General features: G+C 36.1%; 1 protein-coding gene across 8 annotated transcripts in view; it reads right to left on the bottom strand.

Annotated features, from left to right (window-relative positions):
• Window positions 1-6113: 6113 nt before the first annotated feature.
• The window catches only part of LOC18436451 (ARM repeat superfamily protein), a 69799-nt gene continuing 51421 nt past the window's right edge, over window positions 6114-24491 (bottom strand). For 2 of the 8 annotated variants that reach the window (XR_016040033.1, XR_016040036.1), the window contains 6 exons: window positions 13344-13411; window positions 13159-13232; window positions 8371-8477; window positions 7367-7485; window positions 7183-7260; window positions 6114-6707 (listed from right to left, as the gene is read on the bottom strand). Coding sequence is in view for 5 of the 8 variants with exons in the window: in XM_088845804.1 (XP_088701930.1) it covers window positions 6456-6707; window positions 7183-7260; window positions 7367-7485; window positions 8371-8477; window positions 13159-13232; window positions 13344-13604 (891 nt within the window). In the remaining 3 variants the exon portion in view is untranslated. Of the gene's footprint in view, window positions 6796-7182; window positions 7261-7366; window positions 7486-8370; window positions 8478-13158; window positions 13233-13343; window positions 13605-24491 lie in introns of all 8 variants that reach the window. The other 6 variants (XM_088845804.1, XM_088845808.1, XM_088845807.1 and 3 more) reach the window with 5 other exon arrangements.

The raw sequence follows: 24491 nt of genomic DNA, 5'->3' as shown, positions 1-24491 counted from the left end.
TCAGCTAGTCCATCTAATATCACTAAGCACAATATGGGTTATGTCTCAAAATGAAAATACTATGCTGGAACGTTTGGGGCCTCAATAGTAGTAGAAGGAAAAAAGATGTCTTGTTTTTGGTTAGGCAGAAAAAGCCTGACATTTTGATTATACAAGAATCATAGATGGAGGCCCCAAAATTTTAGTCTGCTAAGTTAGTTTGGGTTAGGAGACCAATGGTCTTTGTGGGTTTTGATTCTAATGGCTTATCAGGTGATTTGTGGGCCATATGGAACCCGAGTATGGTTCAAAAAGATAATTGTATTTTAAATGAAAGGCATATCTCCATTTTTTTTTTTCTAGCCTTGTAGATGGTTTTAAATGGTGTTTAACAAATGTATATCGTCCCAACCGTCCCGATGAAAGAGCACAATTTTTTGATGAATTGAATGCCTTAACCAATTTCGCCAATGTGCCATGGTGTATTGGAGGTGATTTCAATGTGATTCGATGACCTAGTGAATCCTCAGTTAATCTTAGGATCTTACCTTGTATGTACATGTTTAATTATTTTATTTAGAATAATGAGCTTCTAGACATTCATTCGATTGGGGCTGCCTACACCTGGTCAAACCATACTCTTTCCGACCCTACTTTTACCCACTTGGATAAGTTATTGGTGACCCACTCATTTCTTAATAAGTTTTCAAATTTTTATATTAAAGCCTTAGTGAAAATTACCTTCGATCATGTCCCTCTCATGTCGAATTCGGTGGGTATGAAGTTTGGCCCATCAACTTGTAGAATGGAGCTAAATTGGTTATCAGATAGAAGCTTTATTAAGTTGGTGGAAGAGTTTTGGTAAAATACCATGATAGAAGGTTGGGTGGGTCATCAATTAACTGCTAAATTGAAAATGCTGAAGAAGGAAATCTGTAAATGGAAAAAAGAATTTTGGGGTAACCTTGAGACAAAAATTGCAGTGACAAAAGAAAATATTGAAGAGATTGATGAGATCCAATTTATAGGAGGATCAGTGCCACCAGAAAAAATAAGGGAAAGAAACAACACTCTTGCTTCCTTGCATGACCTTTTGAAATTGGAAGAAGTATATTGGAAGCAAAGATCTAGAGTAAAATGGTTAAAGGAAAGAGATAGAAGCACTAAATTTTTGAATGCTAATGCTACAGAAAGGGGTAACTCCATTAGTAAAATTAAAATAGGACATGTGGAGCTTACTGAACTAGGTAGTATTGAAATAACTTTTATTAACCATTTCAAGAAAGCTTTATAGGAAAAGAAGAAATCATTTTAGTCTTGAGAATGTTATATTCGATGGATTGCCTTCAGAAATGGCTTTATGGCTAGAAGACATTTCGAAATGGATGAGATAAAAGGTGATGTCTTCTCCTTGGGGATGGATAAGGCACCAGGCCTGACGGTTTTCCTTTAGCCTTTTTTCAAATATTTTGGGAGCTTCTAAAGGAAGATCTCTTTTTACTCATGGATAAATTTTATCATAGAGGTAAAATCTTGACAACAGTAAATTCTACCTTTATTGCTTTAATTCTTAAAAAAATTGTTATAGAGAGTGTAAAAGACATAAGGCCTATTAGCCTACTGGGGAGTGTTTATAAAATTGTTGCAAAGATTTTGGGAAATAGATTGAGAGAAGTATTACATCTGGTTTTGAAAGGTCCTCAATTTGCTTTCTTCAAAGACAGACACATTATGGACAATATCTTAATGGCATAAGAATGCATATACTTAAGGCTGAAAGAGAAAAAACCAGGTCTTTTATGTAACATAGATTTGACATGTTCTACATGAAATCTTAGGGAAGATGGGTTTTAGATCACGTTGGAGAGTGTGGATCCAATGATGTTTGAAGTCAACTCATTTCTCCATCATTTTCAATGAAAAATCTTGTGGTTATTTTAAAGCATCAAAAGACATTCAACACGGAGATCCTCTGTCCCCACACTTATATACTATTATGGTAAAACGTTTTAGTACTATACTGAGCTCTGTGGTGAGTAGAGGCCTTATTGCTGGATTTAATGTTGATACACTAACAATCTCTCACTTACAATATGTAGATGATATATTATCTTTTGTAGCCCAGAAGAACAAGAAGTAAGGAATTTGTGGGTGTTCTTAAAGTGTATAGAAATAGCAACATGTCTAAAAGTGAATTTAGAAAAGACAAATTTGATTGGGATTGAAGTTTCAGAGAATGTGGTGGCATCTTTGGTAGAAATTCTTAGATGTGGGGTTGGCAAGTTTCCTTGCAAATATTTGGGTATTCCTTTATTTGGAGGAAACCAATGGACAATTATTTGGGATTCTATTATTGAAAGATTAATAAGAAACTGGATGTATGGAAATCTAAAGTGTTGTAGTTTAGAGGAAGATCTACTCTTATCAACTCTACATATCTATTTTATGTCTATTTTCAAAATTCCAAAGCAAGTGGTGAAGACTTTGGAAAACATTATGAGATCTTTTTTATGGGGCAATATAGGAATGAGAAAAAAGATGAAACTTGTAAATTGAGAAAATGTATGCACTTCCAAGAGAGAAGGGGGTCTAGGAGTTAAAAATCTCAAATTGATGAACACTAGCCTATTGACTAAGTAGTGGTGACGCTTCCAAAACTAGCAGGATAGCTTATGGGGAGAGGTATTAAAAGAAAATACAGAGTACATGTTTTGACTGGCCTTTAAATTTGGTTTTTCAAGTATTTGGAAGGAATTGATGCGTTCCGATCATTATATCTTAGTTATTGTCGCAAAGTGGTTGGAAAGGGAGATCACACCTTGTTCTGGTTTGATAAGTGGTTGGGGGACCTTGCTCTTCGAGATTATTTCATGTGGTCTTCTCCAAAGTCGACAATCCATTCACCTCAGTGAAAAATCTCAGAGGAGCTGATTTTATTAACTCTTATTGGAATATTGTTTGCAAGTACATGAGGGTCTCGGATTCTTTCTTTCATGAATTCCAATTGCTTATGAATCTGTTGTATAACATTTTCTATGTTCCCCATAAAGATGATCTATTGGTGTGGAACTCACAGCTTCAGGGGATTTTTTAGTTAAGTCTGTCTATCAACTGTTGCATGAGGAGAATGATAGAGCAATTGATCGTAGTTTAGCAAGAATTTGGAATTTACAGGTGCCGCTGAGGGTTCAGTTATTTTTGTGGGTAGCTCGTAAAAAAAAGCTGCTTACTATGGATAACCTTCGTAAGAGAGGTTTCATAATTGTCAATAGTTGTAGGTTATGTTTGAGGGATAACGAAAGTGTGGACCATATTTTTTTATATTGTCCTTTCACTCTAAGCATGTGGGATTGGTGTAGAAAGTTGTTGAATCTAAATATCCTGATCCCACAAAGCCTAGAGTTGGTCCTCTCTCAATGGATGAACCCTAGTTTGTCGAAAGTTGGAACTGTGCTATGGAGAGCTTCATGGATGATCACTATTTGCAATATTTGGAAAGAAAAAAATAGAAGAACATTTGAAGGGACAAAAAGTGAGATTGAAGTTTTGAAGTCCAACACGTTAGCAACAACAGCTGAATGGTTTTCAACAAACAATGATTGTAAGTTCATACCAAAATCACAGATTTTTGAGAACCCATATGAAGTTGCTAAGCTTAATAATATCAGACAGACAGAAAATGCTATTTGGATGCCTCCTCATGAAAATTGCTTAAAACTCAACTTTGATAGAAGCTCGACTAGAAACCAGGCCCAGCAGGTTATGATGGTACCATTAGATATCATATGGGTAATTACAAATTCACCTACTTAGGACCATGTAGTTACAATAGTGAATGAAGCTGAGGCAATAACTCTTTTAGAGGGTCTAAAGATAATAAGGAACCTCAAGGGCCAAAAGATGATTGAAGGTGATTGAAGCAATGTTATTGCTTAGGCAAAAGGATAAATGAAGCCACCTTGGAGATTATGCGGCATTTTCGATGAAATCTTTTTCATTTTAGGTAGTAGTTCTATTGAGTTGTCTCATTGTTTTAGGGAGGCTAATATAGAAGCTGATGCTTTAGTAAAAGGTAGTGTGCACCAACATTCATTGTGGTTACATCCTGTTCTTCTTGAACCTCATTGTAATTGTTCATGGGTGAACGAAATTCATAGTAACTGATTTAGAAAAGGGTAAAGTTTATGTAGAGCCGAGGCTTTAAACAATCAAATTCGAGTCTACCTCAAAAATTTCACTAGAAGAGTTTTTTTATGCCCAAATATGCTCAAATTTATAATCTCAACATACAGATGCATGGACATGAGAAAAAAATGGATTTCAAGTTTTGAGAACAGTATATTTGATAACGCACTTTTGGACCGTCAATTTTCAAGATTTTCAAGTTTTTATAGATCTCTTGATGTACACTTTAAACTTTATAAATAAAGACGAAAATATATTTTAAAGCTAACAAAAAGATTTCCAGTATTGAAACTACATTTCTCGACATTATTTGAAGGTAGGCTCTAATTTGATTGTTTAGAGCCTAGGCTCTATACAAACCGCACCCTTTCAAAAAAGAGAAGAAGCTCCCATGGCTGTCCATCTTCTCATGCAATTTTTTGGCCTGAACTGTAGGCAGAATTCCAAATCAACGTGATTCATAGTTGCTATATCAAGCTCAGATTCTTCAACAGGGAGCACTTCTCAAAGTTCATGCTCCCAAGCCCTAATGTCATGGTCCCAGACTTTAATTTAAGGTTCAGAAAACCTAATGTCAGGGTCCTAAGCTCTAGTTCATATTCAGAAATCCTAAATTTGATGACCTTAACATTGGGGTTTTGAATCCCCATCGCTCTCTTTTAACTTCTTAAGCAGACCACCTTCTCTCTCTCTCTCTCATGTACTTTTCATTTCTCCAGCTCTCTCTCTCTCTCTCTCTCTCTCGTGCAATCTTGTTTTCATCTCTCCAACTTTCCTTTCTAGAAACGTCTCTTTGTTCAGCTCTGCCCTCTCTTAAAACAAACCGCTTAACTTAAACAAAGAGGGAAAAACTATGGGTTTTGGAGCTTTGATTTCCAGCTCCTAAAAAAACCCTAATTTCAGGCTTATCACAATCCTTAGGCTTATCGAGAACCCTAATCACAGGTTCACAACCCCTTATTTAAAGCACCGCTGCCATCGATTTCCTCCCCAATCTCGACCTCTTTTATTGGTTTGACAGACTTGCAACTCAAACGACAAAACTGCAGCAATGGCGATGGAGGGGAAAAACACTAATTCTTTTGTCCATGGAAAGAGGGGTAAATAGGTCATTTTCCCCTTTGAAGAAAACCTACGTGAAGGTGAACGCCAAACTCAAAAAACAAAGAAAAATGCTTATATAGAGCCGACGCTCCAAACAATCAAATTAAAACCCACCTAAAAAATTTCACGAAAAGATGTTTTGATGCTCAAATATCCTCAAATTGATAATCCCGACATCAAGATGTATAGGCATGAAAAAAAATGGACTTCAAGTTTTAAAAATAGTGCATCTTGTAAAGCAATTTTGGACCATCAATTTTCAAGATTTTCATAGCTTTACTCTATGCTATTTTCGAATCTTTAAATTTTATAATTAAAAACGAAAATATATTTTAAAGCCATCACAAAGATTTCCAGTATTAAAACTACATTTCTCAATAATATTTGAAAATGCGCTCTACTTTGATTATTTAGAGCCTCGACTCTATACAAAGTACAAACCACACCCTTAAAACATATACGCTAATAATACTTATCTTTAATACAAGCTGGTCTCAATTACCATTACCCAGATGTGAAGCGCGTGAAATGTTCGGCTAGAGTTTCATCGTTGATAGGCGCAAATCAAAGAGATAGTTTCATCCTCCAAACAGTCAAATTTCATATCTAACGACCATAGATAATTGTGACATCAAATAATCTTTATAGCATAGAATCCCTAAAAGAGGCTGGCAATATTTTAGAGATATGTGGCTATAACAATCTAGGGCAAGGTTCATCATGGCAAATCTGGCAAACGATTCTTCTAATTCCAAGGTAACAATTATGACTGAAAGTTAATGGTTTAACCGAGAGAATCCTAAACAAAACGCACATAAAATGGAAAAAGGACGCTATAAATAATGTTTGAGAGAATTCCAACCCATGCTTAGAAATGGCATTTCATTTACAATGGTAGGAGCCTCCAAGGAAAATGGTGGTAAATGTAACATCTAAAGATCTGGGTTTAATAGATTCTAATGATCTCTTTCTCAGTTAGAAGAGTCGATTTTTTCATCAACCCTTCGAGGTGGAGGTCATTTATCTCAAGAAATCATTTGAACCACCAAAATACTCCCTCTTTCTCTCCTCTCTCTCTATCTCAGCGTTCCGTTTACAATGATAGGAATCTCACAATAAATACTCTCTCTCAAATCCATATTTAGATATGGCATTTTATTTACCTCACAATAAATACTCACTCTCTTCTATGATAAATGACCCTCCAATTTCTCAAACTTCCTAGCTATGTTATGGTGGTTGTTGCTCTTATAGAGTTCAATTAAAGATTTTATGGCATCAGATATCAAAGCCTTCCTCTGCTTATATAACTCATCCACAGAGGAAACAGATTCATCTCTCTCAAAATTGGTTGCAGTATCTTCTGAGGGAGGATCAGCCTGAGTTTGTTCTATTGAAGAGCATGTTGACTTGAGCCAGACTTCAAAAAATGAAGTTTTCTGAACAAAACAAAGCCTGTATCAGTTTGGCCTCACTACAATATCACCGCAGTGCAGATTAGGAGAAACTAGTGAAATGCCTGTAGTCCTGAAAGAGACCATCAGAACAACCAAGTTTTTGAATGTTCTCAGATAACTCACACTTTCCTTCCAGCAATGACACAAAAAAAAGTAAACCCTGCTCACCTCTTTTGCAGCAGAGCCAACTCTCTCTCTCTCTCTCTCTCTCTCTCTCTCTCTTCCTTACACACACACACACCCAATGTTGCCCACAGGCACTAAAGCAAAATAGAGATTTGGTTTGCATGAATAGGGACAACCTCATAATTTCTTGGTTAGCATGGGTTAAAGCCTGATGCCTATGGGATATGATAATGCTGTGAACTCTTTATTGCCTTGGATGAATTCCATAAAATCTTAGAAGGCAGTAGCATTTCTGTAGCTTTTCCAATACACTAACAATAGCTGTACTTACTTTGATGAGGAAGTCTTTTAAAGACCGGTAATCTTCAGAAGAAGCAAGGCTGAGAACGTGCAAGGTCGTTGAACTCAACTGTAATCCAGCCACACATGTAAGCTTAAAAGTGTATAAAACAAAAACTGATACCTAGTTCATGGGGAAGCAATGTATAACTTGTTGGCTCTCATACAACACTTACCTGTTCTTCAAGAGTCTTCTTATACTGGAAACTAGAAGGCATAACACCTTGATCTGACCCAAGTGATTCCAATACATGCTCCAAGCCTTGAAGAACATCGGAAAATGAATTCCCATAGTCTGCATGACAAAATAATAATGAGGAGATGAAGTTGGGATGTGTTCATTGATGGCCTTCCTGCCTGACATTTTTTATCCTACAATTTTCCATTGCAAAGATGTAACATACATGTTGATAAATATTATCCAAAGATCTAGGTACCAAGGTCCCTATACACATTTGGTCTATCGGCTATCTTGAGATCCATTGCAGCTTTCTAAATTGTAGCAACTTTCTTAACAGTTTATTTTCCAAACTATGCAGACATATGGCACCGTTAAACCCATTCTGCCAATGAAACACCAGAACCTAACTTATCTGTTTCAGGCAAACTGTTGGATGCCTATGGAATATGCTTGATATGCATGAAAAGAAAACCCCACTTGATAATGAATTATATACTTAGCGTGGGAACATTCTGATTGAATGACAAGTACACAACCGGGTGCAATGTATACGGTTGGCTAGCCATTTTTTTTGGATATTATGGTGGCTGGCCATTAAATTGCACATATGCAATACGATAAACTGCCCATTGATAATAAAAATTATGCAAATAATGAATTTTTCTCATGATAGTTTAATGATCAAGAACTTACAAATGCGTGAAAACACTTGGTTCTTGTGGAGAATAAATTGTTTTTATAGTATGGCACCCTCTAGAGAGGAATGAGTTAAGGAGATGTCATTCAAGCCTCCCAAAGTATAGAAGCACTGTAAGCCCTAGACCCAACTATTAATGTTCACAGGAATATAAATGATATAAAAATTCAAATCCAAAAAAGAAAAAAAAGAAAACTGATACGAAAATTCATGTTGCAGTAAATAGTTCCCCAAAAACATCTGTATGAATTTATACATGGGTAGCAAAATTATTTCTCCAAACTTAAAAGAAATCGCCTTACCATGCCTGTTTCCTGGAACTGCTAATGCTGCAGCAGCATGTATACGGATCTTGAAATTGGTCGAATCACGTAGAAGCAGCAGAAGAATACTATAAACTGAAGAACTCCTGCGAGTTAAAAACCATGATTTCCAAAGTTTTAAAAGTTCAACGGCCACAGATTCAATCAATGTAAAGCAGTATGTTTCATCTTCTAAATCATTCCATATTAGAATGAATTACTTCTGGACATATGTTTTTATAATGAACCCTCAGATATGATTTTTAGCAGAGCTAGATTAATTTGATCCCCCAAATCAGCATGCTTTTGTACTAGCCATAAAAAACTTGCTCAAGGATTTAAACAACATTTCAAGGAAAAGCAGCTCCCACAACCACCAATACATTTGATAGAAATCACCTCAAAACTCCTAGAGCCAGGGAGAAGACCACCAATCCTGCATGTACATTAAAACCCTAACATGCTAAATGCATACACATGCATAAAGATAACCAGATGTGCACACATCATAAAAACCCACTAGAAAGAAAAGAAGGAAATGCTTGTGCGGATTTATGTATTCTCACTGAGACCAGAACTAGAACATACATTTAGGGTGACAAGGACAGAAAGACAAAAAAAAGATTTTACGATTGGGACAAAACAAACCTAACTTTGAGGCTGGAAATAAAAGGTATTTTAAAATATGCACATCTATTATGTTATTCACTATAGGGGCTGAAGGGCTTTTCTTACCCTACAATCCCACCCTGAATGGGTAGGCATGAAAGATACAACTCTTCCAAGTGCTCCATGGTGAATTCTGCATTTTGGGGATTGTTTGCTATGGGCACTTAGCTATGAGTCAAGAATAACCCACCACCTACGCTAGAGGCAACTGTATAGCAAACATTTGGTAATGGAAATGCAGTCGTTTAAGCTATATAAGCTTCTAAAGAAAAGGGAATTGTGTCAAACTCACTCAAATGGCCATCATTTCCCAAGAAGAAAACTTCTCTTCACTTTTCATTTGCGATTTGTCTGCGTTGAAACCTTCCAAAACTCTATATCAACGAGGTGGACAAACAAGAGGGAGCACATGCGCTGGATGTGGTCTATATGATTAAAGTTTGGATGAGGTAAAAGTTATAGAGATGCTATTCTTAACTTTTCTGGTAACTGGGTCGAGCTATCTATTAAGTTTACAACAGATAGCAAATGGTAATTAAGCTATTTCTTAATATCTATTGTTTTTGCAAGTACAAAGGAAGCAATACAGTAATGTAAAAATTTGAAAGGAGAGGTCACCACCTCCCAAAAATCTTTAAGCATTTGAGTGTGGCTTCTTATTCTTCAAATGATAGCTGAATATTTTATTCATTTTTCAGCTCAACAATACAACTTCACAATCAAAGTAGATCCAAATCACCTAAAAAATGTAGTTCTTTCCTTAATGATTGAACAAAAGGTGGTTAAAAAAAAAAAATCGAAAAAGATCAATCTTTTACCCTGAGAAAAAACAAAATACCTGCCATATTCACCAAAAAATGCCCTTTTCTTATGAAATTTTAAATTTTAAAGGGTCTTGACGTTTAGGAAAAATTGGATTTTGAAAACTATGTTATATGGCCTCTTTTAATTCTAAAAGTGTAAAATTTATGATATCCATCTGTTTTTGTCCATTTCTATTAATACATAAAAACTTAATTAGAAATAAATTTAAATTAACAGTAATGCCCAATTTTTAAATGAAAGCTCTAATTATGAACTTTATTATTTTCTAATTTCAGTTATCATTATATAGTGGATCACAAAAAATAAAAAAATATATAAAGTATATTTTATTACAAATGTCAATTAATATTCAAAGATAAAATTTTATTGATAAAGAGTGATTTTGGCCACTCACTTTTCTTAATTATTGCTTTTGATTCAAGGACCATGAGAGGCAATACTGACCCGAATACTAATTTGACCAACTAGAGTGCCAGGTTGATAATTGAAACATAAGTGACCTATGCATTGTGTTTATCATTAAAAATAGCTATAATGTAACTATAAATTTGTCTATTTATTAATTACATTGCCTATTTACAATCTGAATTTAAACTCAGTTAGATTTATTGATAATCTTTTAAAAATTTGACATTTTTAAATTATGTTCGTAAAAAATCTTATTCTGCTTATGATTTTATAATTTTCAAGGATTTAACTTGTTATATAAAATTTACATCTTTTAAAACAAATATTGGAAAATAATATATATTTTTAATAAATGACAAGATTACTAAGAGCTTTGTTAAATTGACAGAAAGTTGTAATGCATATTAGAACAAAGATTTGGTCTTCTTTTAAAATATAAACGTTAGCTTTATTTTTTTATACCACCCATCAACACAAAGGGTCAATTTAGCCAATTATCTCTAAACTTTTGAGTTTTGGTGCAAAGGGAATTAAAAAGTGAGGGAGGAGATTGTGGATTTCCTTCCCTAAGTGCATACCTCACTTACTCCTTTGGGCAACTAATCTACTTAAGATAATAAAATTGATAAAAAAAAATTTGAGACCAACTTAAAAATCACAATACGAGTATTTTCAGGATAAAATAGAAGTTTATTATTCAAAAAGTGTTCTTAACTCTTTTGCTAAGGGAAAGCAACTACCATAATCTCCTATTGTATCGTCCAAAACTTAGTAAGTTACCTATCTAAATATTTTTGCTTCATTAGCCATTTTGTTCAAATAGAGGTGTGTACCATACGCTTTGTGTAGTAGAAGTAGATAAGATTAGATATACTACCCAAAAATGTAGATATATAGATATCAAATATTTTATGACAAAAATTGAAAACATTTATTTACTCATACGTAACGGTTTTAATAATGCCATTTTAATAAAAAAGTTTGCAACAGCCAAAAATGGTTTAGAAAAATACAATTTTAATTTTGTACTTTACTGAAATTTATAAATTCAAGAACTATAATTACTCTCGGTGAAATTATTAATACCAAACTATAAGTAAATTTTATAATCTTCAAGTGATCTTGATCATTTTTAATTAATGTATAAAAATTAATTATAAATTAATTTGATATGACAATAATGCCAATTCTTCAACAAAAATACTAATTGTGAATGTTGTCAAATTTAAATTTTAACTATCATTATATTGTGTATCACAAGCAAACATAGAAATTCAAAAGCTAACATTTTATAACTCTATTAGTAAGTTGAAATTATAATTACAGGTGATTAATTAATATTGCAAGTTATTTTATCAATAAGAGAGGTTTTGGTCACTCACGTTTTTGGTTATTGTTTTTCATTCCGACAAATTTAGTAATTTCATCACCTAAAGTGTTGGGTAGATAAATAAAAAATGTGACACTTTATACCCCTTTAATAATTAAAATGAGGTTATAAATTAATTCATGATATTTCTAAGTACTTTAATTTATTAATTAGAGTTTTAAAATTATGATTTCTCAAAATATGCTCATATAATGAACTAATCTGATTATGATTTATATTTTAAAATCTAACATTGTACATAAAGTTTACCGCTGCTAAAAAAAATATTTGGAGATAATAAAATATACTTTAAGCACTACAAATTTGTTATAGATAAGGTGCTCCTTTTTGTAGAAAACTACAAAATCTGTGCATATTTATATTAAATTAATAAAAAGCCCAAAAATATTTGTATTGGTGTAGATATCAACATGATTGTTTAGCATCTTAGTCAGCACCACATTTTGCAAAGGGGCCGAAAGGTATGAAAGTTTGGGGTGGAAAAAAACACCACTATGTAACATGATCCTCTAGGAGCATATTATATACTTAATCCATCAAGGAAGAAGCCTGCCAAGAGGTATTGTGCCTACTGTCTAGATCTAAAATTTAAGGGTTCACTTTAGCCAAATGAGTGTTTCCAAAAAGAAAATGAGCATTTTTAAAACTCTTATTTATCATCACATATGTTTTTTTTGGAGCATATACCTCGAGGAAGCATACATGTTTGTACACTGACATTACTTATATTACATAACACATGAGATAATTTCAAACTCTCATTTATCACCACACCATGGTCCGCATGAAGGGGCTGAAAGTATAAACTTCAGTGAAAGCTCTCCAATATAAAAATTGTATAACATGCTTCAGTGGGAACATAGTGTACTTAATCCATCAAGAAAAAAACCCGCTGATATGTATTTCCTAGAATTAATTCTATTGGTCCACTTTGAATACCAAATGAGCATTTTTAAAAGAGAATTTTGATTTGGAACTTCAATATGATTTTTAGCTAAGAGAGCATATATCCCAGGGAACATGCAATCCTTTGGTGTTTATAAATTGATATTTGTATATTATTTTAATTCAACATCATTTATTGTCACACAACGTGTCCACATAAAGGGCTGAAAAAGTGTAAAATTTCAACGAAACAATCTGCCGAGTCTCCAGGATAAAAGTTGTAAATCCATTTGAGGAAAAAAAACCTGTAGAAATCTCATATCTGGGGATCTACTTTTTAATCAACAAATGAGTACTTTTGAAAGAAAATTCAAATTATGAGTTTTGGATATGATTTTTTAATACAGGCATTTACCTAAGCTATGTGATTGAACCACTGAATTCATTGTGATGTGACACATAGTTACAGAAGGGACCTACCCTTTTTTTTATATATAATCCTATATAGGTGATTGTTCACTGAATTCATGTCTTCATTTTTATGGTGGTGTGAATTCATTTGTATAGAACAATCTTAGAGTCAACATATAATAAAACTAGAAGGAACTTACCAAGCCATATGTTGTAGCCTAATGGTATCATTCAAGAAAAGGTTGCCCAAAGCATGACAAACATTCCACTGGACCTGCCCAAAAAGTCCAGCTTTCAGATGTGAAAGTGGGACTCCCAAGTATTTCAAGGACAAACAAAGTAAAAATCTCGGCTCTTAGACAATAGTAAATGAGAAAAAGCATACCTTGGCATTTCCTGTTGTAACGCAAGATACAAATGCTTGCACCATTCTTTCCAACCAATGGGAACAGCCTGAGTAAGTTGAATAATTATTCAACAAAGAACAATCTTTGCAAGCTTTAAAAGGAGCAAAACCACCACTTCCTTTTACTGTATATAAATTAGTACAGTGCAATGAGCAGCTTTGAGCATCAGTATGAGTCGTACTTGAGAAGCAAACGAATCTCGAGAGATTGCCAAGAGCCCTTACGGCATTTGCCCTCATCTAAAGACAATGAAGCACACACTTAGAAGTTCTGGAAAGCTGCCAGAAGAATGACTTAGAAAATGGGACAAAAAGCTCGTGGTGGATAGACTTAAAAACTAGAATTCGAAAGCGTATAATGATATTGCTACCTGTGTTCGAAAAGTTGGCCACCTGGTTGCCTAGGCATCCAGCAGGCCTCACCAAAGCACATAGGCCTAGGTGGGCTGCCTAGGCATTGATGCACATAAGTGCTCGCCTAGGCGCTCGAGGGCCTGACTCCACTCCTAGGCCGCGCCTCGAGCCCTTTGGCTTGAGGGTGAGAAAATGCCCTCTGCCACGAGCAGTTTACATAATTTGGTTCCCTTTTAAGAGGGAAGGGGGTTTGGGGAGAGTTTTAGGAAGCATTCCACCAACTGTAAAAGCTATTTTGCATTCACTCAGAGTGAGACAAATTCAACATTTCAAGATTTTTGAAGAACAAATTTTTTCTGAAGTTCTAGATTTCTTGCACAACCGAAAAGCATTCAACCCTATACTTCTAGTGGTATGAAGTGCTTTTGAAAAAAGACTCTTTGCAACCCATGGATACCGATTCGAGCCAAGATCTATTGCATTTTGAAAGGTTAGTATTGTTTAAGGTTTGTTGATCTATATAAATATTGGGTTTATTTATTTTATTTATTTTTTGCTTGCATGGTTTTTGTTCTTGTATTTCTTGCATGGTTTCTGTTCTTGAATTTCTTTTTGAAGTTTTTGTTTGGAGCTCTGGATTTGTGGCCTATATTCAAGAGTGGGTTTTGGTTTTTGTTTAGCAGCATGTTACTAAGATTGGGTAACGCAATCTAGGTACAATGTCAATAAAGTTAATCCAAATGGATTTTTCTAGTTTAGTGGTCTTAAATTGATCTCTTAATTGAAAAGAGAATCATTCAATATCTCTTAATTGAAAAGCGAATCTTTCAATTTTGTGTTTTATTAATTATTTCTCAAGGTTGGGTAACTTCAGTGTTCCAAATTTCAAGGACTTAGACAATGGTTTCTATTTGTATTTTGGGAAAAAAATGGTTTCTCACATAGTACGATCAATTTGGGGGGGGTTTGGTTTCCAAACCTCTCAAACACAATTTATGGGGCCTAGAACCCCACCTTCCTGGATGGGCCACCTAGGGAACTAGGCTCTCGCCCAGGCACCTAAGCAGCCTGGACCTTTTAATCTACATTTTACAACATTGATTGCTACCAAAAAGGTTCATGAAATGTGAAATACTCAGCATGCACATATACTAATTATAAAAAAGTGGGAAAGAAAAAGCAAATCAATACACAAGAAGCGGCAAGTGATATGTTTCACTATCTCATCCCTAATAAGAAGGTGATCAACAGACCGAGAATAGGAACCAAGAGCATAGGTGACTCAATAGGGATAAAATTCCGTTATATACATCGGAAATGGTATTAATATTGCACTGCTTTAATACAAAAAAGAACGGTCACGGATGGCTGCACACAACTTGAGGTCTAAAAATAGGGCAGAAGGTAACCCTTAGTAACTGTATATCCCACTAGGAACACAAAAAAGATCAGTCAGTAATAATTATTTTTAGTTCTGGTTGCTACATAAGATCAAATGAATCTAATTCACATGGAAAACAGGCTTAAAGGGAAAGGAAGTGTTAGGGTGGTGGACATGAGTCCTAAGGAGATTTTGTAGTTCAACAGTGTTGGCATGTAGCTACACTGAAGCAGTATGGATTCTGCCAGCATTATCAGAGACGTGATCTTATATTTCATGCTCAAAGGGAAGTGTAATGCAGTGGATTCAAGTCAAGCCAAGCCACACTTGATCTCAGAGTGATTTAAAGCAAAAAATGGCAAAACCATCACCCAAGTGGTCAAAAGGCAGCAGGTTATGCATTTACTGCTTATGATGAGGACAAAATTTCACGGTACCTGCTTTTAGGTTTGATAGGGCACTGCATGCGCACTTGCAGTTCACAGCTAACACACTGCAGCTGTACTTTTTTTGTTGTAGATAGAATGCCTATTTCTTGTTTTTTTCTGATCAACAATTGAAATTTACTAAGAAGTAGGACAAGTAGAAGACCGCATAAGAGCCAATAATTGAGGAAGGAAAGGAAAGGTGGCATCTCCTCTTAGAGCCAAGAGAAGGAAAAAAGAACTTCTTACAACACTATTACAACCTCAATGGCCACTCAATTTGATAAACCACCGACCAAAGAGTTCGATGACAATACAACAATGGATAGAATTCGAAATAAACACATTCAGAGTTGTGCCCAGGGTGGTTGGCAAAAGGACTGGATGTGACCCTTGTGTGTGATGGTTGTCCGGAGAGGACAAGGGCTAAAATCCTCATCATTACCATCACACGGCATGTACACTAAATAGCCGTCTGAGAAGTAGCCCTCTGGATGAGGGTGTGCATTGTGTACACATGCCAAAAAGATGACTCCTGCAATACTGGACTGTGTTGGAAGGACCCATGTACTACCATACTAAAATGGGGCCTGGACTTGTCCTCAGGGAAGGACCTATAATCCATGGACTAGGATTGTGTCTCCTTTATTTATTGGTTGACTTTGATAATCAGTTCGTGAACCCCTACAAAGGGCAATGCGTCATGGGAACTATTGGGTCAGTTTGAGACGGTATAGTGAGATGTAGTTTCTAGAAAGGATGAAGGCCTCAATATATTTGTTATAATCCTAGCTCTTTAGATCCAATTCCCATCAAATCTTCTTAAAAATGTTTAATTATATTTTAGATAATTAAAATGAATTTTTAGACCTCTCTAGATATTTTATTTGATTGAAAAAGGAGTTTTCAATAAGGAAAAAATAATTTTATGATTTTATTTAATTCAGAGAGGAAAATAAAATATGTAATAGATTTATAAAATTCTTTTTAGTATTCTAAAGTATAATATAAGGTGTGGGGGACTATTGGGACTTTGGGCCTTCCACATATAAGCCAACTAGTGGGGGGCATGGGGCCCACATGGCGCTCCATGTGCGGCATGCCCTACTCCCTCTTCTTTCCTATCTTGTGTGGCATGTGTGTTAAGCCACCTCCTTGACTTAAAAATAAAAGGAAAGTGAAGTGGAAGATATTTGATTGATTTCAAATAACCAAGTGTAGAGATTGATTGAAAATTGATTTGTAAAACTATAGTATTTTCTTTACACCTCATTCCTTAAATCATGGTCCACCTCATTCCTTAAATCATGATGGTCCACCTCATTCCTTAAATCATGCTGGCTGATCTAAAGAATGAACAGTTGAGATCTCTTCACCCCACAAGTCTCCATAATCAAAGGTCAAGATTGAATCTCATAATATGGCAAAACCCTAGACCCCAAAGCCCTATAAATGTTCTTTATGAAAGTGTCTTCTCTACGATTGTGAAATTGTCTTCTCTAGGGTAAACCCTCAGGGGCACGCCTAAGGTGGCACGTCCTAGACTAGATGGTACTTGTATTATTGTATTGTGTTATGAGATGGCTTCCATCCCATGTCATGCTCTCAAGAGGTGTTGCCTAGGCTTCTCTAATTATAAGACAAGGTTGGGACCAAGATACAGTGTGCCTTTGGTATGCAGGCTCACCATTCACTTTACAAGCTTTTCGCACTAAAAGGTCACTGCAGGACTAATTTAAAGTGTTTTGGGTCCTTCTTCATCGCTTCTTCCCCAATGTGGGATTAACGCAATATGATGCCCATTTAAAGTGTGCTGACCTCCCCTTTCCTTCCCCCATTTTTGATGTGGGAAGAAATGTTTGCCCCTTTCCTCAAAGTTCTTTCTCTCTCTCCCTCATTTCCATAAATAAACCATGCGATGTTTAAAAAATTGTGCCCTCTACCTATCCAACATGACAATAAGAAAATTATAGAGAAATCAAAGTAGAATAAGTTGGGAAATAGATTAACATTTTCCAAATATTTTTTATTTACATAAAAGAAAATAAATGAAGACTCGACCAAAATGAAAGCTATGAGAGAAAGACTGGTCCAATATGTTTGTGAGAGAGAGAGGTGTCCAATGTATTTTTCTTTTGTGACAGAGAGATGCCAATTGTCTTTGTATGTGTGCATTAGAGAGAGGTCCAATATGTTTGAATATTTGTATGTGTGTATGTACGTGTGAGAGAGATTTCCAATGTGCTTTTTATGCATGTATGTGAGAAGGAAAGGTCCAATGCGTGTGAGAGTAAAATCATACACAAAGATGACAATTAGTATCATGAAATTAGTATAAAAAATCAGAAAAATCATTTTCTCCTTCATTTCTTCACTGTAAATTACAAAATGAGTATACTTTTTTTTGTAAAAGTACTGGATCAAACTTAGTTTAAAAAATAGTATCAAAATTAGTAGACACTCAGAAAAGAAACGACGTCTCAATTTTATGTGTTTTTGCAAAATACTAGAAATACATAATGCACTACCCCCTTTTTTTGGGAAACTCAAAATAAAATTTTTAGGGGTTTTTAGTATTTTTTGAAAATTTTTAAGGATAGATCTAGCCAATCCGACCCGGTTTTTCAGATGGAAAATCTGGGTCACCGTTTCGTTTTTTAAAAACTCGGAAGACTAAACTTTTAGAGAGATAAGAGGCATAAAAGATTTATTTTTTGTGGAGGACGTGGAATAGATAGTAGGAAATAGAGAAGTAGATGATACGAAGTTTTATAGTTTATCTTTTAGAGAGAAAAAGACTCTCAAAAGGGGAGGTGGCCGTGTATTGTAAGGAAGTTTTTTAGTAAATGAAGAAACAAGTTAACATATAGAGAGAGAGATCCTCTGCTCTTTATTTTCTCTTGGTAGTAATGCATGGCGGAGGTCTCGGCTCCCTTCTTTTGTGCCTTTTTTTGCTGATTTCTTCTCAGTTTATTCTCTCTCCAGAAATGTGGTTGTATTGCCAATTGTTGGCTGCTAGTGAGTTTTCAATGGCATTAATTAGTATCAGAGCATCACTTCTTGTCGGATCGTGGTGTTGTTCGAAAAGTCATCATGGTTGGTGGAGGTGGTCAATGGCTGGGTAACATGAACGAGCCCAACTAGTGAGAACGAGTCCTCTGAGACATCAAGAATAAAGGCTTGAGAAGGCAAGTTGAGGAGTTAACGCAATGGTTGGTGCAAAACCCAGCTCCGACACGATGGTGATGGTAGTGAGTCAGAAGCAGCTTTTGAGAACCCGATCTTTGGACACGCTCTGCATCGAGAGCCTCATGTTCAAGAGAGCAGATCATATGATTTTAACATTAAAGTGGATCTATCTGAGTTTGAAGGAGAACAACAAGGATCCAATCTTCAATTGGATTGTCCTATCTTTGATAGTGGTCCTATTGTTGATGAAGAACCAAGAGATCCTATCTTTGATGGTGAACATGAAGAATTTAGAGATCCTATATTTGATGGCGAAGACAAAGAATTTGGAGATCCTATCTACGATAAAGAACAAGTTACAGGTGATTGTGATGATGGCAATGATGGTAATGAAGTGGATAGTGATGGTGAAGAGGTAAAAGAAGCAGCTGGAGGCATCGACCCTAAAGAGTTCTTTTCTCTCGCCAATGGTGTCGTTGACATTTCTTGTTTCTAATTTGAAGATTCCACGCCATAGTTGCACACAACTAGAGTTAGTTGTGTCAAAACCTTCAGTAATTGGATCGAGGATATTTTAATCAGGCCCATAACCCACGGGTCCTAGGATCAAGCCCTAATGTCAATGCGCAATATTCGGGTTAAGAAAGACCTTGTATTTGGAGGCGAATTTATATTAACCCATTTCAAAACTCGAGGGCAAGTTTTCTCCAATGATGCAGATCAAGAGATGGATGATTTGTATTTTTATCTTAATTTTCATAGGTTTGAGATGATCGCGCTAAGATTATTTGGAGTGAACAGATAGGGACCAGAAGAAGAAGGCATTATGAGGAATTATCCTATTTTTTTCATCTTTTTTTTTCCAGCAAAGTCTTTATTGTAAGCAAGGCTTTTTGCTTTTGGATAATAGAGTCTTTTTTGTTTTTGGTTGTAAGAAGGATAAGAGCGTTTTTTTTGTATGAGTTGTTTTGTAGGAAGAGTCATCTTTTAGAAAGATAAGCGGCACAAAAAAGTTTATCTTTTGTGGGGGACATGAAATAGATAGTAAGAAATAGAGGATTAGATAATAGGTATAGTTTATCTTTTAGAGAGAAAAGGACTCTTAAAAAGGGGAGGTGGACATCTATCGTAAGGAGGTTTATTTAGTGATTGGAAAAACACAGTTAACATACAAAGATGTGGTGTGGTGGAGGTCTTAGCTCCCTTCATTTGTGCCTTATCTTGCCAATTTCTTCTCAGTTTAATCTTCCCCTCTCTAGAAAAGCAGCTGTACTGCCGGTTGTTAGCAGCTGGTGATTTTTCAGCTGCGTCACAATTGCAACCTCATCAACAGAGATCTCATCTCCACATAAGTGGGGTCACAATGACACAATGGCCCTGAATATGCTTTGACTCTAAAGTTCATCTCACCCCAAGAAATGCCTCCGCTCCACATTTCCCTTAGAGACCCCATCAACTTCAATTTTGGCATCTCACACCTAGGGAATAATCATACCTTCAGTGATAGAGGTAAGAAAGGTCTCGAAGACAAATCCGACTTCCATTCCCTGAAAAAATTCACCTTAGGATGAGTAAGATGCTCAGGTTATGGCTGTGTCCTAAATCCCCTCTCTAAGAAAGCCACATTGACCACTCCACTTGGGAAAACTCTTTTAATCCTCTCCATCCATGTATCCCAAAGAACAGTAAGGCCACAAAGCTTCTGCATCATATTAGCTTTAGTTGGCAATGGCATCGAAAACCATCCCTTAAAGAATTCTTCCACTGGAGCTGGGATAACCTACATCATTTTAAAGTCCACAGGACCAAATGGCCATTGCCACATTGCAACAAATAAACAAATGCCCTACCAATTCAGCTTCTTCCCTACATTACACAATGCACATATGGGGCAGCTGCATCACTCTTTTCTACAGATGTTCAACATTAAGATACTTTCCTGACAAGTCAGCCAGCTGAAAACTGCTGTCTTGAATGGGGCACTCACCCCCCACACCATAGTCACCATCAGTGACTTAACCCTGTCCTCCACCCGCACTTAGACCTTAGAGGATGATTTGGATGTAAACGACCCCTTACTTCAACTTTCTATACCCAAAGGTCTCCCCTTTCTTGCAGAATATATATCCTCTCAAATCCACCCATCCATCTTAAAAAGTAAACCATATTCTCCTCCTCAAGAGCTCTCTAAAACTGAGTTCTCCAGACCTCTGCATCCAGCCATCAAAAAATATTCACTCACTTGAGCTTTCAGCGATAACTGCAACCCTCAATAGCCTTGGGACCTTTCTCCCAATGGCCTCTCCCCACAAGTAGGTCTTGCCAAAATCCAACATGAATTTCTTGATGGAGGAATTGCTTCCTGTGAAGAGTATGGCTGCAAAATATCAACCCTGTCAGCAAATTTTGTACATTTATATGGGCTGCTGCAGATTAGATTGTTGCAGATTGTTGCACAGTGAACAGTGCCTCTCATATTTGAATCTAGAATATGTATTTCTAGCTAGTGGATTTTTTCAAGAATATTATCACACAGCTGCACTCTTGGCTTTCAAACTAATCACTCTAGGAAGGCATTGTAGACTAATCACTAGGAAGACATTGTATGATCTCATAGGTATTGTCTGATCTCAAATAAATCCATTGGGGTGGTTGTGAGAAATTTAATGATCCAGTTTACAAGAATAGGGCTCCAGTTAGCACCTCCGGAAAGCCCCGTGTTGGCTCTATCTCCCATAGCAGGTGCTGTAAACTCGTTTTGAGTGATGACACTTCCATCACCAGGTATAATTCTGCTGGAATCATTTGATGATTTTGTAGTAGTATAAAAGAAAGATTCGGGTCAAATGAGGCTCGGTTTTCTGACATAAAGATCCATTCCAAACTAGGACCAAACTATTACATTAGTACAACCTCTTTATGTTCCTTTTTTTTTTTGTGGAGGCAAAGGTGGGTTGATTAGAACTGTATCAACAACAAGTTGGTTTGCTATATCAAGCCTCTTACTTTTATATCCAAAATAGAGAGAATTTGAGATATGTTAATTATCATAAAAAAAAAAAAGCCTTTGCATTTTAGCAAAATGGCATCACAAAAATAAAATTTCCCATGGTTTATCTAAACACAGCTAATGCCCATTCTATGCAGGGAACCAACATTGACAACACCAATATTAAGTAAAGAATGGCAGGTGCAATGAAAAGGGACACAAACATCAAGAAAATTCAGACATGACCACTGACAAGGCATGCATTACGAAGTCAACATTGAATAAGCTTTTGCCCCATTTAAACAACTCATTAGATAAAATCCCAGCTAATTCCTATTCTGAATCTAGTACAACATTGACAGCAATATTAAGAATAAAAGCTGCTTGAAAAAGGACAGACCCATGAAAATGCATATGAGACAACTCACAAGGGGTATGTTTGGAAGTCATATCATATGTGAACTTTTAAGTGCAGGGAGAACCACAAGCTGGACGTTCACTTTCCCAAAAAGGACAGACCCATGAAAATGCATATGAGACAACTCACAAGGGGTATGTTTGGAAGTCATATCATATGTGAACTTTTAAGTGCAGGGAGAACCACAAACTGGAAGTTCACTTTCCCGAAATGATAGCTGTGGTTGAGCAACCGCTTAAAAAGGAGACAGACGTTACAACAAATAGTTGAACGCCTTCGATCACTAAAGGGAACTTACATCAGAAAGGAAGGTTGATAAGATCAGATAATTTAGGAAGCCAAATCTTGCTAGTTCTTAGTAAAGTCTCTGCAAGGAACTTGAGCAGCAAGAAGAAAGAGTTGCTCTATGTGAGCAAGTTGGGGGCGAAACATGACCTTTTAGGTTGGCTCCCCGCTCTTGATTCACCTGCTAAGATACATTCTTGTGCAATAGGCACTTCAAATATCTATTTAACATGCTGTTCTAGTATAACTAATGGACAGGGGAAGTGATGGATCATCAACTGCTTCATTTGAAAGGTATTTATACCTGGAAATTGAGGAAGGCAATCCAAGACTATTCAAAGTTAATTGGCTTTTTTTTCAATCTATTTTAGATCTTATGCACAATACTTCCTTTATGAGATGGAAAAGGAGGGCCTGTCACTGTGCTGGATGAGTAAACCAGCAGTCATTTGAAAGGTGTGGATATTAACGGCCACATTCTTAAAGGGATGCATAAGGACAATCCCTGGCAACTAGACAGGATGTCAATGAGAAATAATTCCTCAGAAGAACTGAAAGCCTGCTTTGGAAGACACCACCAGAGTGGGGATCCATGGCTCCTGGTAGAGAATGAGCAGGGGATTGTATCCCAAGTCAACACCAAACTAGTCATCTCTCCACCTCCTGAAATTTGAATATAAATATTAGTAGTAGCACAATAAAAAATCTAGATTTGCCAGGGTCCCACTACATCTTTGATATAGCTCTTTGGGGTAAACAAATAACAGCCTTAGATCAATGCTATATTTCAGGGACCATGGATTTTTTATGGAATCTTTCTTAACCGTATGATAATTGAAGGCATTTCTCGTAGTTATCCGGTGGCTTTTAGGAGCGTATCTTTTGGGATCTCCATACATTATTAGACATGGTCTTAGATAACTTTCATGTACTAATATGAGTGTAACTAGAAACACCCTGAGTTCGTAGGGTCTCTAAACTGCTTTGTTTCTCCTCCTGTGTTTCCCGATGCCTAATGGAATTTATTGCTTCACGAAAAGAAGTAGCAAATTTAGATGCAAATAAACATAACATAACAAAAATATCACCGTCATCATCAGAGACTTATCTCAACTATTTGGGGTCGGCTACACAAATTCTATTATGCCATTCTGCTCTATCAAGAGCCATACCCTCAGTAAGGCCATTAATTCGCATATCTTTTCTCACTACTTCCCTTCACCTCTTTTTGGGCCTTCCCCTTATCCTTTTAGAGCCTTCCACTTGAACAAAATCGTACCGCCTAACTGATGCTACATTGGGTCTGCGTAGTACATGGCCCGCCCTCTTAAATCTACTTTCCCTCATCATATCACCTATTGAAGCCACATCTAAGTTCTCTCGAATTCTATCATTTCTTGTCTTGCCACTCGTCCATCTCAGCATTCTCATCTCAGCTACATTCATCCTACAGTTATGTTGTTTCTTGACTCAACATTTTGTCCCATAAAGCAAAGCTGGTCTCACAGTTGTTCTATAGAACTTCCCCTTTAGCTTCATTAGTATGCAGCGATCACGTAAAACTCTGTTGCGCATCTCCACTTTGTCCACCCAACTTTAATTCTATGTGCGACATCCTCCTCAATCTCTCCACTTTCCTTGTTTATCGACTCAAGATATTGGAAATAGCCTCTTTTAGATATTTCTTGTCCATCAATTTTAACTACTTCCTTGTTTCTGCTCCTATTATTACTAAACTTGTATTCCATATATTCTGTCATAATTCGGCTAATTTTAAAACCTTTAGATTCTAGAACATCCCTCCAAAGTTCTAACTTTGCGCTGAAGCAGCTTCTAGTGTCCTCAACCAAAACTATATCATCCGCAAACAACATACTCTATGGTACCTCATCTTGTAGGTGCCCAATTAACTCGTTCATAACTAAAACAAAGAGATATGAGCTCAACGCTGACGCTTAACATAAGCCTATTGTTACTAAAAAATCACTAGTCTCTCCATTAGCTGTGGCACACTAGTTAGTGCTCCCTTGTACATATCTCTCACTATGTCAATATAGGATCTGAAGATTCCTTTCTTTTCCAACAC

Source organism: Amborella trichopoda, chromosome 9 (genome assembly GCF_054954075.1).
Source record: "Amborella trichopoda isolate Santa Cruz 75 chromosome 9, AtrichopodaSantaCruz75HAP2 v2.0, whole genome shotgun sequence".
Classification (NCBI taxonomy): domain Eukaryota; kingdom Viridiplantae; phylum Streptophyta; class Magnoliopsida; order Amborellales; family Amborellaceae; genus Amborella; species Amborella trichopoda.
Note: the sequence above shows the minus strand (reverse complement) of the source record. Positions and strands in the feature narration are given on the sequence as shown.